Source organism: Oncorhynchus tshawytscha, linkage group LG07, assembly GCF_018296145.1.
Source record: "Oncorhynchus tshawytscha isolate Ot180627B linkage group LG07, Otsh_v2.0, whole genome shotgun sequence".
Lineage (NCBI taxonomy): Eukaryota > Metazoa > Chordata > Actinopteri > Salmoniformes > Salmonidae > Oncorhynchus > Oncorhynchus tshawytscha.
Genome location: NC_056435.1, coordinates 52423726 through 52436862, shown reverse-complemented (window position 1 = coordinate 52436862; position 13137 = coordinate 52423726). Strand labels below are relative to the sequence as shown.

The 13137-nt window shown below is 45.1% G+C and overlaps 1 protein-coding gene across 1 annotated transcript; it reads right to left on the bottom strand.

Annotated features, from left to right (window-relative positions):
- Window positions 1–2869: 2869 nt before the first annotated feature.
- On the bottom strand, window positions 2870–13038 carry LOC112255306 (POZ-, AT hook-, and zinc finger-containing protein 1-like). The gene is made up of 4 exons (XM_042324606.1): window positions 11440–13038; window positions 11219–11282; window positions 10800–10971; window positions 2870–4445 (listed from the first exon to the last, which is right to left on the bottom strand). The coding sequence occupies exons 1-4, from the start codon at window positions 12681–12683 to the stop codon at window positions 3937–3939; spliced, it is 1989 nt and encodes a 662-aa protein (XP_042180540.1). The 5' UTR covers window positions 12684–13038; the 3' UTR covers window positions 2870–3936.
- Between the last annotated feature and the right edge of the window lie 99 nt (window positions 13039–13137).

Sequence of the window (13137 nt, the reverse complement as noted above, 5' to 3'; positions counted from 1 at the left end):
CACTCAGACAGAGCTCCAGAGTTCCTCTATGGAGATGGGAGAACCTTCCAGAAGGACAACTATTTCTGCAGCATTCCACCAATCAGGCCTTTATGGTAGAGTGGCCAGACAGAAGCCACTCCTCAGTAAAAGGCACAACAGCCCGCTTGGAGTTTGCCAAAAGGCACGTTAAGACTCTCAGACCATCAGAAACAAGATTCTCTGGTCTGATGAAACCAATATTGAACTCTTTGGCCTGAATGCCAAGCGTCATGTCTGGAGGAAAACTGGCACCATCCCTATGGTGAAGCATGGTGGTGGCAGCATCATGCTGTGGGAATTGTTTTCAGCGGCAGATACTGGGAGACTAGTCAGGATGGGGAGAAAGTTGAACAGAGCAAAGTAGAGAGATCTTTGATGAGAACCTGCTCCAGAGGACTCAGAACCTCAGACTGGGGCGAAGGTTCATCTTCCAACAGGACAACCACCCTAACACACAGCCAAGACACGCATGAGTGGCTTTGGGACAAGTCTCTGAATGTCCTTGAGTGGCCCATCCAGAGCCCAGATTTGAACCCGATCGAACATCTCTGGAGAGATCTGAAAATACCTGTGCAGCAACGCTCCCCATCCAACCTGACAGAGCTTGAGAGGATCTACAGAGAGAATGAGAGAAACTCCCCAAACACAGGTGTGCTAAGCTTGTAACGTCATACCCAAGAAGACTCAAGGCTGTAATCGCTGCCAAAGGTACGTCAAATGTTACATTTTCATTATGGGGTATTGTGTGTAGATTGATGAAGGAAAAAAACAATTAAATCAATTTCAGAATAAGTCTGTAACGTAACAGAATGTGGAAAAATGCAGGCGGTCTGAATACTTTCTGAATTCACTGTATATGAATGAATGTTATATACACTCGTTACAATCGCAATATAATGATAAATAAAAGCAGGAATGTACTGAAAGTAATAAAGCAAAATTATCTGACAAACAATTAGACTAAAAGCCTTCTTGTTGATTAGATTCGGAGGACAAAAGCACATATCAGAGAGCACCAAACACATCCAGATATTTCAGCATACATACTCACTGTTGCTCCCTAGTTGGCCGCCTGTATCTAGCATAACTTATAGACTAAAATCAGTACAACACATCGACATCTCAAACATAAACTGATTTAAAAAAAAAAAACTTTGTCCACAAAGCATACAGAGCAATCAATAAATTAATAAAATATATTCTACATTTCTCACGATTTCTAATAGTCAAACCTGAACTTGGTCCCTGTTGAATATCTAGAATTGATTTCACGTGACTAACAAATACATCTGTTCTCTAAAAATCTGTAATAAGAGAATAGAACATTCTCAAATGGAACAGCCATAGGGTTTTATCCTTGCCCTGCAGAAACTGATAGAATTGACTATGATTCTATTCAGAGTTGGACCAGAGTTCCATTTGCAGCCTCTCCCCTTCAGGAGCTCTGTCTGAAGTAAGGGGATGCTTGGGTTTGACGGTTTCACCGCAGCTGTGAACAGCATATTGATAATAACAAAGCAATTCAAAATGACCCAGTGAACGCATGTACTAACCCATTGGTTACAAACCACACTCTGTATTTCCATTACCTGACATGATAATAACAGCATTGACTAATATATTTTTCTTATATGTGCATGTGTATGGTAACGGATCTTAAGGGCATGGTTATGTCATAATCAACAATACAAATACAATCAAAAAGGAAGATAACAGCTTCCTAAAATCTGCTGTCTAAGTTTCTTAATGTTAAAATAATTCATGTTAATGTACATTTTATATTCTGCTCTGAAATGGTCTTCATAAAGAAATGCTGTATATAGATAGTAATAGCGAGCTCCATGACACAGAATGTAATAAAACAACAGTGAGCGATGATGCCATGAACAGCAGAGCAGTATATAGACAACGCCAAGAGCAGTCTATAGACAACACAAAGAGCAGTCTATAGACAACGCCAAGAGCAGTCTGTAGACAACGTCAAGAGCAGTCTATAGACAACGTCAAGAGCAGTCTATAGACAACATCAAGAGCAGTCTATAGACAACGCCAAGAGCAGTCTATAGACAACGCCAAGAGCAGTCTATAGACAACGCCAAGAGCAGTCTATAGACAACGTCAAGAGCAGTCAAAAGACAACGTCGTGAGCAGTCAAAAGACAACGTCGTGAGCAGTCAAAAGACAACGTCAAGAGCAGTCTATAGACAACGTCAAGAGCAGTCTATAGACAACGTCAAGAGCAGTCTATAGACAACGCCAAGAGCAGTCAAAAGACAACGTCGTGAGCAGTCAAAAGACAACGTCAAGAGCAGTCAAAAGACAACGTCAAGAGCAGTGTATAGACAACGTCAAGAGCAGTGTATAGACAACGTCAAGAGCAGTCTATAGACAACGTCAAGAGCAGTCTATAGACAACGTCAAGAGCAGTCTATAGACAACGTCAAGAGCAGTCTATAGACAACGTCAAGAGCAGTCTATAGACAACGTCAAGAGCAGTCTATAGACAACGTCAAGAGCAGTATATAGACAACGTCAAGAGCAGTCTATAGACAACGCCAAGAGCAGTATATAGACAACGCCAAGAGCAGTATATAGACAACGCCAAGAGCAGTCTATAGACAACGCCAAGAGCAGTCTATAGACAACGCCAAGAGCAGTCTATAGACAACGTCAAGAGCAGTATATAGACAACGTCAAGAGCAGTATATAGACAACGTCAAGAGCAGTCTATAGACAACGTATATAGACAAGAGCAGTATATAGACAACGTCAAGAGCAGTATATAGACAACGTCAAGAGCAGTATATAGACAACGTCAAGAGCAGTCTATAGACAACAGTCTATAGACAACGTCAAGAGCAGTCTATAGACAACGCCAAGAGCAGTGTATAGACAACGTCAAGAGCAGTCTATAGACAACGTCAAGAGCAGTCTATAGACAACGTCAAGAGCAGTCTATAGACAACGCCAAGAGCAGTCTATAGACAACGCCAAGAGCAGTCAAAAGACAACGTCGTGAGCAGTCAAAAGACAACGTCAAGAGCAGTCTATAGACAACGTCAAGAGCAGTCTATAGACAACGTCAAGAGCAGTCTATAGACAACGTCAAGAGCAGTCTATACACAACGTCAATAGCAGTCTATAGACAACGTCAAGAGCAGTCTAAAGACAACGTCAAGAGCAGTCTATAGACAACGTCAAGAGCAGTGTATAGACAACGTCAAGAGCAGTCTATAGACAACACAAAGAGCAGTCTATAGACAACACAAAGAGCAGTCTATAGACAACGTCAAGAGCAGTCTATAGACAACGTCAAGAGCAGTCTATAGACAACGTCAAGAGCAGTCTATAGACAACGTCAAGAGCAGTCTATAGACAACGTCAAGAGCAGTCTATAGACAACGTCAAGAGCAGTCTATAGACAACGTCAAGAGCAGTGTATAGACAACGTCAAGAGCAGTCTATAGACAACGTCAAGAGCAGTCTATAGACAACGTCAAGAGCAGTCTATAGACAACGTCAAGAGCAGTCTATAGACAATGTCAAGAGCAGTCTATAGACAACGTCCAAGAGCAGTCTATAGACAACGTCAAGAGCAGTATATAGACAACGTCAAGAGCAGTCTATAGACAACGTCAAGAGCAGTCTATAGACAACGTCAAGAGCAGTGTATAGACAACGTCAAGAGCAGTGTATAGACAACGTCAAGAGCAGTCTATAGACAACGTCAAGAGCAGTCTATAGACAACGTCAAGAGCAGTCTATAGACAACGTCAAGAGCAGTCTATAGACAATGCCATTCCCTTACATCTGATAGGCTGAACAGACCTAACTAGGGCAAATTTCCAGCACAAATCTAGGTTCACTTTCCCCCACATTAACCTATTGGTCACTTCCCCCCCACTGAGCTACAGGTCACTTCCCCCCCAGCTCCATCCCACTATGTCCTGCCTCAGAGTCCACCAGCGACGAGGCAAAGGCAGACTGGACGATCTGGAAGCCAAATGACTCCAGCAGAGACATGTTCTGTTGAGGGGAGAAGGGTGAGCCCAGGGAAGGACCCAGCTCCCCCAGACCTGACCCCGACCCTACACTCACCACTAGACTCTTCTGGACCCCATGATGGTGCACTCTGTTGACGTGCTTATTGAGGTAAGACTTGGTGCGGAAGGTCTGGGTGCACTCGCTGCAAGGGAACTTCTTCACTGGAGAGTCCTGGCTGGTCTTGGCTTTAACGGCACCTGGTGGCGACCCTCCCACAGCATCGGTAGAGGCTCCGTTGCAGTCAAACGGCATCCCAAGCTCCTCTTCCTCAGACTTGTGCGTAGACTTAATTTCGTCGCCGTTGGACAGATCCCCGAACAACGGCTCATCTCCCTCAGATTCTCCTTGATGGGGGCATTTTCCAGCATTCTCCTGTCCGTCTGAGGTAAATACAGAGGGGGTGGGGGAGGATATGGAGGGGTGGAGGACAGGGGGAGGAGAGGGAGAGTTGATAGGGTGGGGAGGATATGGAGGGGTGGAGGACAGGGAGGAGGAGAGGGAGAGTTGATAGGGTGGGGAGGATATGGAGGGGTGGAGCACAGGGGGAGGAGAGGGAGAGTTGATAGGGTGGGGGAGGATATGGAGGGGTGGAGGACAGGGGGAGGAGAGGGAGAGTTGATAGGGTGGGGGAGGATATGGAGGGGTGGAGCACAGGGGGAGGAGAGGGAGAGTTGATAGGGTGGGGGAGGATATGGAGGGGTGGAGGACAGGGAGGAGAGTTGATAGGGTGGGGAGGATATGGAGGGGTGGAGCACAGGGGGAGGAGAGGGAGAGTTGATAGGGTGGGGGAGGATATGGAGGGGTGGAGGACAGGGGGAGGAGAGGGAGAGTTGATAGGGTGGGGGAGGATATGGAGGGGTGGAGCACAGGGGGAGGAGAGGGAGAGTTGATAGGGTGGGGGAGGATATGGAGGGGTGGAGGACAGGGGGAGGAGAGGGAGAGTTGATAGGGTGGGGGAGGATATGGAGGGGTGGAGCACAGGGGGAGGAGAGGGAGAGTTGATAGGGTGGGGGAGGATATGGAGGGGTGGAGGACAGGGGGAGGAGAGGGAGAGTTGATAGGGTGGGGGAGGATATGGAGGGGTGGAGGGCAGGGGGAGGAGAGGGAGAGTTGATAGGGTGGGGGAGGATATGGAGGGGTGGAGGACAGGGGGAGGATATGGAGGGGTGGAGGACAGGGGGGAGGAGAGGGAGAGTGGAGAGGGAGAGTTGATAGGGTGGAGGTTGGGTAAAGGGAAAGGACACAGGGAGAGTCAGAAAGCAGAGGAAGTTTAAGGGGAGAGAAAACCTCAAATTAGGCCATGCACACGCAACACAAAATGTGTCTATTTAGACCAGCAGGTAGCACTGCTCTCCGGTTAGCTGCCGCCACCACCTGCAACATGAACAGGGGACAGTTTACTGCTGTGTGTACTAAGCACCTGCTCCCATGAAACCCATTGGTTAAGAAAAAAAAAAAAAAAGAGTATAGTACTGTTAAGTAGAATTGTTCTGCAATTCTTAAAATACATGGTATTCATTTATATTATAGGAACAGAGGGCACATTTGTTCAAATTATATAATATGCATGCATTTACCTAATAGTTATACACTTTTCATTGAAAGCAAGGTCTTTCTTCCTCATGAGTTTGGGGCAAAAAAGACAATTCCACAGGACCACCCACTTTGTCATAATTTCTTTACACTTAAAAATGTTCAACCTGGACATAGGTGTTTATTGGTAGCACTATGCGGCAGATTATTTTAGCTCAGATTGAACAATGTACAATATCGGCCCATAATATCTGATATGAAAAAGGCTATTGTATCATCCAAATTTTTACAAAAAAAATCATAAAAAAATAAAAACAACCGGTGTCATGTTTTAATCATGATACCAAAACCACATCAGAACTACTTACGTGTCGACATAAACTAAGCAGATTATTTCCAGGAAACCTTTTGCTCATGCATCCCATCAACCAAATTTCCTTGACTCTTTATGCACATGCATCCCCAAGAGGTTGTTATCTTCTCGTCTAACCAACTCTTTACAGTGGAACTCTTGTTACTCGTCTAATCAGCAGGCCTTGTTTAGCGTCCTAAGCCCCAAACCCCACCCTACTGCTGGCCCATACTGACCTGGCAGAGGCCCGTGGAGGGGGTGAAACCCAGGCGGCCCGGCAGAGTGGCACTCCCAGAAATATGGAGCCCCCCCAGGCCCTGGTTTCCCCAGGAGCAGCTCGGGCTGCAGACCCAGGGAGGGAGGGCCGGCCTGAGGGAGAAAGCAGTGACCATCTGCCTCTGGGAAGGTGACCAGCAGCCGGTGACTGGTGCACAGGTCTACACCAGACAGAGAGTAGAGAGGGGGCAGCAGAGACAACAGACAAGGCCAGCGGAAACCATACATACGTCAATGTAGTCAGGATATTACCCAGACCTTACTAAGTCTAATTTAGTAGCTTTACTTTGTCCAGTGATTATAATAGACAAAACTGTAAACAGTGAATGAAACTTTTTCCTGTATTACTTGCCAAGCCAGCCAACTTGATTTATTCTAAATAAAAGCAGTTTGCCAATAGATTTAGAATTCTGGCATGCCACCAATAGATTTAGAATTCTGGCATGCCACCAATAGATTTAGAATTCTGGCATGCCACCAATAGATTTAGAATTCTGGCATGCCACCAATAGATTTAGAATTCTGGCATGCCACCAATAGATTTAGAATTCTGGCATGCCACCACATTGCAACGATTTTAGATCTGAGATAGGTAATCACGAGGAAGTCCATTTCTACAGCTAAAAAACTGAATTGAGTTCAAGGTTTTAGCCTAGAATCTAAACCTCTCTCCACTAGGTTTGGGCGATATTCAGATTTTCATACATTTATACCGTTTCTGTACCATACCAGGGTATACGTCATTACCGGAAGGGCACATAGGGGTCGCACAAACCAATTTGGGGAACATGGATCTTGATCCAAGAGGGGATTGATTGTCTCTGCTGTAAACAAGAAGCATGATCTTGCCATCTAGCCACTTAGCTAGCAAGTTAACAAACCAAATGCATAACTGGAGCTCGAGGCGGGGTGGCCGAGGTGGGGGCCCCTCCTCCAGCTAAAAAAAATTTATCCAAGTACTGTTGGTATGTCTAAATACCCCGGTATACGGTATAATGCCCAAGCCTACTCTCCACACTGCTTTGACTCCTTCTCGCTCTCTGCCAGAGTGAAGTACTGTGCAACCGAATCCATAGGCTGCTTCTAGTTGCCATGGCAATAATAGTTGAAAAAAGCTCCATTGAATCCAGAGGAACAGTGCACAGTACTGTATGATTCAATAGACATGCAACATTATAGTGCATCATTTGGCCAACGGCCACAAGTTGATGGAGATGACAGCAAGCAACAAACAGCATTTTCAGAAAGCATTCACATTGCCATGCTGGACACAGACAGAATAGCAAGGCACTAAGGCTATTACGGCTAAACACAGTCTCTGTGTATGTCTGAGCCCTGACTGAAGAGCAACAAGGCCATGGGAACATGGGGAGGCATACATGCACTTTGTTGTAGCTTTTTATGAGCTGACTGAGTCTGACAACCTGCAGTATCACAAAACTGACCACTGGGGGGCAGTGCCCCATTAGAGAAAATGCCAAATGCTGCAATTGCAAATGTGTCTTTTACCTTGATGAAGTCATGTTTTTATTTCAAGAAATAGGCCTACACATATTCTAACCCATTGAGTAAAAGTTATCCTTATTGATAACTTAATTCACATCTCTGCCTAGTAAAATGCAAAAAGTGAAGTTCCCTAATCAACTTCCTCTCAGTTTTCTTCTCTCTTCACGATATAAACCAAGCAGAAGAGCAGAAAACTACACATGCATGCTGATTTAGAAAGAAGTCTGCTGCCATGGGCCTAACAATCTCTTTATATACACACAATATCAGCCAGGACAACCATATCAGCCTGCTGTACATATGATGCTTCTGAAGACAGTGTCCCTACTGTTAGCTGATGGAGGCACAGAGGGGATGGATCCTTTAGCGTTAGCATCACTGCGCAGGCAGGAATGCCTATATGCTTTGTGTGCATATGTGTATGTTTGTGTATGCTTGTGTTTTTGCCAGGCTTTAAAAACAGATGCAGCAGGTTTTCCCCACAAGCAGCAGAGCAGATGATGATCAACACAAAGCAAGAAGAGACATAGACTATGCTTGGAGGAATGGTGGAGCGGAACAGGGTGGGCAGCTGCTTGCCTTCCACTGTGCACTGGCGTCCCGTGTGGTAGGGGGCGCCGCTGTGCATCTGCGGCTCCCCGTGCAGCGCAGGGAAGGCACCGTGTGCTTGGGCAGTACGGGGGAGCAATGGCGAGCCATGGTGCGATTTTACGTGCACCTTAAGGTAGGACGCAGTGGAGAAACCTGGAGACCCAGAGAAGAACACAACAAAGGGCAGTGGCACTACACACCCAGCAGGGAGAGAATGGATGCGCTCTGTTGTTATGTACCCAAAGATGACAGTGGGACAAAAAACACCTCTTTCCCAAATCTGCCTTTCGCTGTGTAATTCTGTTTTATATCTTCATCCAGACAATGATATATATGAGATGGTAACAAAGGATAATAATATGATTTTGTTGAACTAAGCTGAGCTGTTGGATGTTGTAACAACCCTCAAAAGCAAAACTGAAGCACATCTAACTTCAAAGGCAAAGAAGAATATGAACCAACAAGAGGTAGGCTAACCACAAGCAAGAGTGAACAATACGCAACCACTGTTCTCCATTATCTAGGCCTACCACAAGAATGACACCATGTCCAGACAGGTAAATCAGGGCGAAATAAGCAAGTCAACCCAATACATTATCTTGACCTGGGGCAAAATTTCTGACCAAGAGACAAACTGCATATGGGGCTTGAAATAATCTACAGTAGTACACACATTAAGGTAAGACAAGTATTAAACCTTAACATACAAAATCAAGCCTTTAAAAAAAAATAAAACATCAGCACTAACCATGTTTCCATCCAAAGTTTTTATGCAAGTCATACCGTATAAAAAGAAAAAGTAATGACAGCTGTGATGGAAACAGGAAGTTTGGTTACATTTTATAAATGCCGACAGTTAATATGTTCGTTCGACGTGGTGGGATCTTTTTGTGTCTGTAAAATTAATTAATCGAGAAATGGTGGTGGAAACGCCTTTATGCGCAAATATTGATATAATAACTATCATATCGAAGTAAACTTGGAGTCACACGATAACATGGTGAGGTCCTCCCACTACGACTTAGGAAACCATGCAGTTTATTAGGCTACAGATTAAACGAGTTTTGATGAACTTCACAGGGTGGTGAAAGTGAGCGGTGACCTTGATGCTCCGTTCCAATAAATATTGAGGGTTTTATTCTGGTGACATGATGATTGATGGATGACTGCCGTTTAACAAATAAAATATTCTCGCTCTTATCCATCAGTGGCCTTGTGGTTAGTGTCCGCCCTGAGATTGGAAGGCTGTGAGTTCAATCCCCGGCCAAATCAAACCAAAGGCCGTAAAAATGGGATCTGATGCATCACTGCTTGGCACTCAGCATTAATGAGCTAGATTGGGGGTGAGGTCCTGCGATAGACAAGCATCCTGTTCAGGGGGTGTACTTGTACATCAAGCTGCCTCACTCTACAGAAGCAGGAGATAGGCTCCTGTCCTATGAGCCGTTCTGGCTTGCACAAGCTGCTACTTACTTATCCATAATAATCTCATCATGCAGCCTACCTGCGCTGTTGGCTAGAGTTAATGTGCCAAGACCAGAGCAACGTTAGGCACATTTGCTATTTAATGATATGGAAACACATTGAACTTTAGATTTTTATTCGGTATATGAAAACTTTAGCGTTAAAAGTACATTTTCTGTGCACTATGTCATCACCCACTGATTTTTAAACACAATAAGTGGAAACACACCACTGGTGGGAAAATGTTCATTTTATATTTATGCAGATTCTGAACTATTCGGCAGGGTAGCCTAGTGGTTAGAGCAGTGGACTTGTAACCAGAAGGTTGCAAGTTCAAACCCCAGAGCTGACAAGGTACAAATCTGTCGTTCTGCCCCTGAACAGGCAGTTAACCCACTGTTCCTAGGCCGTCATTGAAAATAAGAATTTGTTCTTAACTGACTTACCTGGTTAAATAAAGGTAAAAAAAATTGAATGAAATATGTCACCAATTAGATGGAAGCCTAGCTACTGTCTGCTGGCAAGTATCTGATAGGTGCAGCTGACAGCTCTATTTTGGATAATTCATTAACCAGATAAAAACATTTTACATTAATGAGACTACACGCATTAGCGTACAAGAGAGTCAATTGAATGGCAGCAGGAGAACGTTCAGAGGCCAACAAAAAAGAAGAAATGGGAAAAACACTGGACAACACATGCAGACACTACAACTATGATCTGCAAATAGCCCATGATTGCAGTTCACAAGCTCTTCTGTAGAAAGCAACCCAAATGCTTTGCACCAGCTGAGGTAGTTGATGGTTACTAGTGTTAGAATTGAATAGTAAACATTTTGGTAGATCATCCTTGTTGCAAGATGGCAATACCATGCTGGAAGAGAGGCAGGTTAACAAGAAAAACACAAAAATCTAAGACATAAGAAGATAGCACAGTCATAGATTGGAAGCTCCCGCCCTGGTTCTCCTGAGAGATATGTGGTGATGATGCTGCACCCTAGGCCTAAGGTTACCTTTGTTGCATATACCACAGTAGTTGTGAGGTCCTTCACTGTGTTTCTTGAGATGGTCGGTCATGTACGCAGCCCGGAGGTACTTCCCACACATCTGGCAGGGGATCTTGTCCTCGTGACAAGCTAGGTGGGACCGCAGGCGATCTCTTGTAGCAAAGGAAGCATTACAAATCTGAAGAACAGGTGGAAAATACAGGTAAAATAATATGCCTTCATACATGTTACGTACAGAAACACTACTCATTTACCATCAACCTTTCAACCATATTCTAATCAACTAAATGAAGAATGACAACTAAATCTTTTAAAACAAGCAAATACCAAAATTACAGATTTGAAGTGTGATGTTCATTCATTGTGACAAATATAGAATCCACATCCACTCTTCTAAGAGGATCCAGTTGTTGCTATTGTCTCACCTGGCACTTATGGGGTCTCTCTGTTGTGTGAACCTGCTTGATGTGTCCATTCAGATGGTCTGGCCTGAATAAATCAAACATAGGCATGTTGAGACAGATGCAAGCAGTAGACGACTGATTATGAATTCATTTTCCCTCCAGATCATAGAATGCTTCAGAATAGAATAGGCAATGCACCTGGAACTAGTGGTTTTAGTATACAATAATTGCCCATAGCTCACCTGGAAAACCCCTTTCCACAGCTTTGACAGAGGTAGGGTTTACCCACAGATCCATCATGTGACCGGACATGGTATGACATCCTGTCCTTGCGCTTGAACCGCAGGCCACAGACATGGCAAGCATATGGCTTTTCCCCAGAATGAGACAACTTGTGTCGGTTCAGGTGGTAGACATCCCGGAACACCTTCCCACAAATGTCACAGCCAACGTGACGTCTCGTCCTCTCGCGCTTACGGCTGTTTTCTATGCCTACTCCTCCATGCAATGGCATGCCATTCTCCAACAGACCGGGCTGACCAGAGTGCGATATCGAGGTAGGGCCTCCCTCGCCAGACAAGCCGTCGCCGCTACTCGCGCCATGGCTGGACGCTCCATGCTGCGCTTCGTGGTTTCTCAACCGCACAGCCTCTGTAAATGCCTTGCCACATATTCCACAAGGAAATATCTGCTCAATGTCTTCTTTAACGTCAGAGGTGCTGATATTGTAATGAATAGGTTCCATGACTGTCCCCTTCTTTGGTCGCCCCCTGCCTCTCCTGGAACCCGAAGAGCCCTCTTCTTGGAACGGGTTGGCCGTCATCTCTGATGGAGACACGGGCTGCAGGACTGGCATAGAGGACTGGGGGCTGACATCCGACATGACTGTATCATTTGCCCGATTTCCATCCACATTATGCGTCTGCCCATTGTTGGTAAACAAGCCATTCCCATTTGACAAGTTGTCTACAGCCAATGTGAAACTAAATTCAGAGCCCCCCGTGGCACGGAATAAACTGACGTCGCCTCTTCTTGAGGGTGGAACAAGAATTTTTACATTGGACTGTTTGATTACTTCTTGGCATATCTCGATGACAGAACGCATTAGCAGAAATTTAGCAGCCGTCATCAACTCGGGGAAACATTCCAATCGTACCACAATCCTAGAGGTGTAGGCAAAGTCCAAAATATCTTTAAAAACTTTGGGACTTATCGTATGCATCTCGAGCTCTTTTGCCTCCCCGTCGCCCTCCGTTTGACAACCAAAAACGGACTCGAAATACTCGCTGCACGCCGCCAGTACCGCCTTGTGGGCAGGAAAGCTCTCTTCGCCGACGCGCAAGATCACATCGCAAAACTTGCCTCCATCTTTCCTCTGAATGTTGAGGTTGTGTAGCATCTCCGCGCTATGCTTGCTCACCTGATAGGTGTATGAAGAATTCCACGACTGCTCCGCTATTCTCTCCATGCCGAATTCATTCAACATCAATTGGTAGTGAGTAGGGGTGGCGAAACAAAAAAAAAACGTGTACAGCTCAATAGTCTGGAGAAATTAAATAAAACCACGACGACCACCCCTCCCTCTCTAGCATCTAAAATGTAAGCAGCAGTGAAAAATGGTAGCCCCCCAGCTTCCTGTGAACTTTAACCTTTTTCGTTTCAAAGCTGGGGTTATCGTTCTAAATTTTTATTTCACTTTGACATAAAGTGGGTCTCCGTTGTGTCGAGTAAAATGTATTCGTCAAATAGACACTAGCTATTCAGGCTACATGAGGTTCAAGTTGTCAAATACATTCATACCATTTCTCTTCCTGGTTTCTCCCACACAAGCCCCCTCCCCCAGCCACAGGCAAGGTTGAGATGGGGTTCGTTCCTCTGCCCAGGCGTTGCTACGTATGACAGATCTTTCAACGCCTGGGTAGTGGCAGATTCAACCGCGC

Coding starts and splice junctions, on each gene's coding strand:
- LOC112255306 (XM_042324606.1), bottom strand. CDS start 12,683: ATGTTGAATGAATTCGGCATGGAGAGAATAGCGGAGCAGTCGTGGAAT. Junction 10,972..11,218: donor AGAGACCCCATAAGTGCCAG/GTGAGACAATAG, acceptor CCTGTTCTTCAG/ATTTGTAATGCTTCCTTTGC. Junction 4,446..10,799: donor CTGTGGTATATGCAACAAAG/GTAACCTTAGGC, acceptor TATTTACCTCAG/ACGGACAGGAGAATGCTGGA.